This window comes from Dendrobium catenatum, unplaced genomic scaffold, assembly GCF_001605985.2.
Source record: "Dendrobium catenatum unplaced genomic scaffold, ASM160598v2 fragScaff_scaffold_989, whole genome shotgun sequence".
Taxonomy (NCBI): domain Eukaryota; kingdom Viridiplantae; phylum Streptophyta; class Magnoliopsida; order Asparagales; family Orchidaceae; genus Dendrobium; species Dendrobium catenatum.
This window is the reverse complement of record NW_021319451.1, coordinates 3,024,409-3,030,408: the sequence shown is the minus strand read 5'-3', so window position 1 is coordinate 3,030,408 and position 6,000 is coordinate 3,024,409. Positions and strand designations below refer to the sequence as shown.

General features: G+C 32.2%; 1 protein-coding gene across 1 annotated transcript; it reads right to left on the bottom strand.

The window, feature by feature from the left end:
• Positions 1-2,582: 2,582 nt before the first annotated feature.
• Positions 2,583-3,271, bottom strand: LOC110101030 (basic blue protein). The gene is made up of 2 exons (XM_020828797.2): positions 3,047-3,271; positions 2,583-2,963 (listed from the first exon to the last, which is right to left on the bottom strand). Exons 1-2 carry the CDS (start codon positions 3,228-3,230, stop codon positions 2,764-2,766), a joined length of 384 nt encoding a protein of 127 aa, XP_020684456.1. The 5' UTR covers positions 3,231-3,271; the 3' UTR covers positions 2,583-2,763.
• Between the last annotated feature and the right edge of the window lie 2,729 nt (positions 3,272-6,000).

The window sequence follows — 6,000 nt, the reverse complement described above, 5'->3', positions numbered from 1 at the left end:
TGTCACACTAATCTTTAGTTCGAACGGAGGCATTGCTCTCTTATTTGCAGCAAACTTTATCTATTTATGAAATTTATTTGTAATCAAAGAGCACATTGACACCCTGCAGAAGATAAAGGAAAATAATATACAGGTGTGCAAGCTTAAGATGCATAGATAGAGACGTAGCAATATGAATACGACACGACACAGATATGGGACATGTCAATTATTGAAAATATATGACACATACACGATTTGGACAAGGTATTATAATATTTATATTTTAGAAATATGTGTAAAAATTAAATAAGTATAATATTAAAAATGATTTAGAAATAATAATTTATTTGACTAGAATTTTTGCTTAAAATGATTAATATTAGGATGTTGAGAGTCTAAAATCAATGTCGTATATGAGGTATCGGGAGAGGAGATGACAATGTTGTTGAGAGTGGACATCTATGTTATGTAGTAAGTATCGAGCGTCAATGTCAAGAGGGCGTCTGTCATTGATGTTGAGAGAGCGTTGGTCGTCGATGTTAAGAATACGTCAGACAAAAATGATCATGAACTGTCAGGTTATGGGGGTAGAAATTGCTAACATTGAGCATCAATGTCAAGACAGTGTCAAACTTTGATGTGGAAATGGTTTTGAAATGCATGTCGATGTTGCAACAAAGTCAGATGTCGATGTTGAGATGACAACGGACATTGCTGTAAAACCAAATTCTAAATCCGCCAAAGTGAAATGAAAATAAAAATATTCGATGAATGGGATATTGAGCACCGACGATTGATTTGACGTTGTGGATAAGAAATAAGAAAATTATTTTTTTATTTTAAATAAATAAAAATTTTAAACATAATAAATTATATTTAAATTTTCATTAAATATTTAAGACACGTGTCTCCAATTTGTATTTAATATTTTTTAATCGGACACATTTTTAACGTATCCATCGCGTATCGGAACAGTGTCGGACACCTGTGTGTTAGATAAGTACTGCATGATCCCGAGGATGTCGCAATACATCAAGTCTTTTTTGTCCATGACCTCAAAAGCTTGTTGTTGATCGCCACTTGGCCATTAGTATGAAGGCAGCCAAGACAATTAAACAACTCATGTAGGCTTAATTTTACTATGTACAAAGGGTCTTTAGTTAATAGTGAATGACAGTTGCCATTATCGATAGAGTAAAATAGATGAGATCTCATCTCGCATGCAGTATTGCAGATTTTTCTCCATTCTAAGCCATATATTTTCATCGGTGTTCTATCACTAAAGAATCCCCAGTTGATATAAAGACATCGAATATACGCAATATCAGATTATGACATTCTCAATTTAGGCCGGATCGATTTGAGCGAATTCCAGCCAAACGCCTGAAATGCAAAATCAAATCTCACCGCAAATGAAAGCCTCCGTAGATAGAAAATTCCGCCTTTTCATGCTAAATCCCGGATTTTCAAATCATGTTTTTTTCTAGATTTACGAAATCCATTGACTCGAGAAGAAGAATCCGCACAAGATTTAATAGGATTTATCATGAATGTTACCAAAAAGTTTTTAGGATTTAGGCCCCTCAAAATTTCTGAAATCCGAATTTAGAGGATTTATGAAATCCTGCTTAAATCAAATCCTGGGTGCTATGAAACAAACCCTTTGGATAAACACTGTTTTTCTTATCTCTTTCACACAATCTGGTATTCATTTAATTTCTCCTAGCTTTTTTTTTTTTTTTTTTTGTGAGGACCTTTCGGCCAATTAAGAAAGTTAGAGGCTGGAGTAGTTCCGGTGGAAGATAAGATTAGAGAGAGTTGCCTTCCGATGACCTAATTAGGAAAATACATGTATTAAATTTGACTTATACTAAAAAGGCAGAGGTATAACTAAAAATACTTGATTAAAAAATATTAGAAATTGTCTTTCTTTATTAGATTAATTTAAATCAGAATTTAAATTTTAACATGGCATAAAGTAGAAAGAGGATTCATGTAGCAGACCCCACAGTGGGATAAATGTTTGATGTTATTGTTGTATGTAGAACAATTAAGATAAACTCTCACACATCACATACGTAAAACTCTAACTCAATACCTCTTAATTGATAACTGAAACTTCTAACTAAAAATCAAGGAGCACCGTGTGCTCCTAACTTTCTTAAAAATTTATTGAATTTGATTCTTACTTCAAATTCTTCCAAAAAAAAAAAATTTCTTACTTTAAACTATCATTGTAGATCTAATTTAATGTTGAATTAATGAGAAATGCAGAGATCAGACCCCACCTGCAGCTTAAAAGGCTGGAGAGTTACAGGCCCAGTCCTTTACTCAAACATTATAAAAGGATTTTAAGTTATCACCAAAAATTAAGTATATATTACCATTTGTAATTGTAAAACACAAGTAATTAACCCTGAATTAATTAATCCTTATTAAATATGCCACTTTTTAATCCTCTCATCCACCACTACTCCCTCTTCTTCTTCTTCTTCTTCTTCTTCTTCTGAACTGTCGTCGTCTGCCTACTTCACAAAACCCCTCAAAGCTCTTCAACAGAAGAAGCAAGCAAACTTATTAACATACTAAGGAGGAAAATATAGTACAACAAAGCAAACTCAAAACATCTTTATTTATGGTTTTCACTCAGAAGCAACTGTAAGCAACTCTCTTAAACATACAACGCCATTACTTAATTTCCCTATATATATATATGGCAACACTTGTAATAAGTAAAAATTTCATTTCCCTGTCAAGCCTTACATGATTTCTTTAGTTTACTTATGCTGCGTTCACCAACATCTTCATCCCTGACTCGCAGTGAGCAGGAAAGTTGCAGATGAAGTAGTTAGGACCCTTTACGAGAGTGATGCGATCGTTCCCAGATTTGTAGATTTTAGAACCTTTAGGAGTCGTGCATGCATTGTAGCCCGCTGCGTTTACGGCCACCACGTTGTGCACCGATGGGCTGTATTTAAAGACTACAATAATACCATTACAAGAAACAGATTAGCATGAGGAAAAAGAAGAAAACTTTCTGAATGATTATGCGAGATGTGCTCACTAAGGACGTCGCCGGCACGAAAGCGCTTGCCTTTGGTCCAGGCCGCGGAGTTGAAGGTCCAGCCATTTTGATTCCCGACGGTGTAAATGGCGGACTCGGCGAGCTCGCTTTGCAGAAGCATAAGAAAGAGTAGAGTGAGACCAAAAGCCATGGCTTTTCCTGCACTGTCTCTTCCCTGAGCCATCACACGCTTAGCACTCTTTGCACAGAAAGAAGAACGAGGAAGGAGAAGATCGGCTTGCGGTAGAAATGAGGAGATGTCATTGGTTCTTATAAGGCGGGGGAGAGAAGGTGGTTGGTGTGGGAAATAATGATATAAAGTATTAAAGTTTTCAGATTTACATTTATACGACAATTCTTTGTCTATTTACATATATATGACATTTAAATATAATATTTGTATATCTTAATCAAATCAAAAAATATATAAATGAAATTATACTATTCATTTTAAGAAAAATAATATTTTTTGATATGATGTAATATTTTGGTGTTATATAAATAAATATAAATTTTAGCTATTAGATTTATAAATATATAAAAATTATACATTATATTTTTATGTTAATTCCCCTAAATTTTGTTGATGTTGCCCCTATTGCTATTATTTTGAGTAAAAATTTATTAGTTTTCAAAAAACTTCAACCAAATTAAATATCATTTGTTAAGATATCTAATCTAATATTTAGGCTTCCTAATTTTCTTTAAGATAGTTGAGATCATGACATGTGATTTATGCATATGAGGCTACTATAGTCTTGGCATCACAAACTAAGAAGAACATTAAGATCAAAATATTCTAATTCAAATTTGATTCTAATTATAAACTTTTAGGAGATTTGCATATATAGTATTTAAAATTATAAATTTTATATATTTAAAACATAAATTTCACTATTTATATAATATAGTATTTCGTTGATAGGTTAACAAAATCTTCAAAGATGAAGAAAAAGTTGCAACTTGATCTCACGAGGAAAAGATTTTGACCGCCATTCCCCTCCTAGTCCCTGTCAGGACATAGTATCTACAAATGAAGATGATATATGGGATCTCACCAAGCAGCAACACACCATTTTCACCAACTTATGCTTCGGTTGGGACGGCTTTCTTACTACTTTTTAAAGCTACTTTCTAAAAAAATCGTCACAAACGAAGAATGACTTTCTTAATATTGCTTTTAAAAGCAGTTTTTCAGCACAAAAATCAATAAAAATCGTGAAAAACTAATAGTAAAAAACTATCTCAAATGAAGCTTTAGATTCCTCCGACTTTTGGCAAGGTCCTCCCCCTCACCTAGTGATTTTTTTTAATTTACTTTGCACAAAGTTAATTTGAATTAAAGAGCCAACAACCCACTACCTTCATTATTTTGTTGTGGAACAGCCCTACCCATTGTCAAAGATGGAGGACCCTTTGCAGCTATTGTCAACAGGCTAAGAGATGGGAAATGTGAAGTGCGCACGTAGCTAACTTTCTTAATTTCTTTCTAATTACAGTACTGAGGAAGACGAGAGACTTTTGCTTTTAGTGCTTTGAAATCGTCAGAAATTTCGTCGCCGATAGCTTGCCACTTGACAGACATGTTAGACACGTTCTAAATATATTAATTTTATTCTTGATTAATTATTATATATCGCTAATGATAAAGGGATAGCAGTTATTCATTCTAAAAACTGGTCATAATGTGTTGAGCGTTTTCATTGGATAAGATGGGGCATGAGAAAAAATATATTATTTAAAATTTGGAGAATTTTTATGTATAATATCTAAGATTATTCTATTTGGATATTTAATATTTAAATTTTATAATTTAGTCACATGATATTTAAAATTTTAAATAAAAAATACCACTTATCCTTAATTAGTTCTATCAAAGTTTTGTCAGTGTGAATCCTTTAAAGTGCGAACCTAACTTTGATTTCTATTTCTAAGACAGAAATTAACTCTCATCATAGAGCCTTGAAATCCATGTCCTACCACATAATGCGCGTGTTTACCTACCTGGATCGGGTTAGGGTCGATCCGATTGAATCCGGATCAGTTCTATATTCGACCCGAAACCCGATTTTGACACCACTAATTAAGAAGCTCCTCTTATCACAGTAGAATAATTTATTTATTTACTAATATTTATAAAATAATTATATCTATATGAATCAATTATAATGAATGAAATGGATTAATACAATCGGTTACATAACTATAATTATGAAAATAGAAAGCTCGGCTAGCTACACCTTAAGGAAATAAGTTAAATCAAAATATGTGAGTGAGGGTGGAGATTTAAGTTTCGTTGGGACAACTTTCTTATTGCTTCTTAAAGCAGTTTGTTAGTACAAAAATTAAAAAATTTGTACTAATAAGCTGCTTTAAGAATACTGAAAAGCTGTCCCAAACATAGGCTTAGGGGCGGCTTTCTACCTGGTTCTTAAAACAGCTTTTTGAAAGCTGTCCAAAACAAGCTGTAGGCTTCCTTAGGAACAATTTTTATTAGTTTTAAAATAGTTTTTTGGCACAAAAATTTTTTGAACTAAATTTTTTTTTACTGAAAGTTGTTTTAAAAAGCAGCTAGAAAGCAGTCCCATGAGAAAACTTTCTTACTGGTTTATTTTTTAAATCACTATTATAATTTTTATTTGACAATTATTTTTTCGCTACTTTTAAAAGAAATTTATACTCAAAAGCTACTATTTATAATAACTTAAAAAATTATTTTTTTAACAGCGACTTTATAAAACAATAAAAAAGCCGTTCATAATGAAACCTTAAATTTACTTGACCAATTTTGAGGCCAATTGTTATTCAATTTTTATCTCTTAATTTTTTCTATGCAACAATATATTTAATTCTGTGAAACAAATTGATAAGACTTGAAGCTTTGGGTACATGGATTTTGGATAATGTGCACTTTATAACTTTTTTTTTGGTTAAAAAACAGCTATTCAGCCAAC

What these genes read in the sequence shown, in the direction of transcription:
- LOC110101030 (XM_020828797.2), bottom strand. Translation starts at nt 3,230, where the DNA reads ATGGCTCAGGGAAGAGACAGTGCAGGAAAAGCCATGGCTTTTGGTCTC. An exon ending in TCGTGCCGGCGACGTCCTTA is followed by an intron (nt 2,964 to 3,046) that starts GTGAGCACATCT and finishes GTATTATTGTAG; the next exon opens with TCTTTAAATACAGCCCATCG.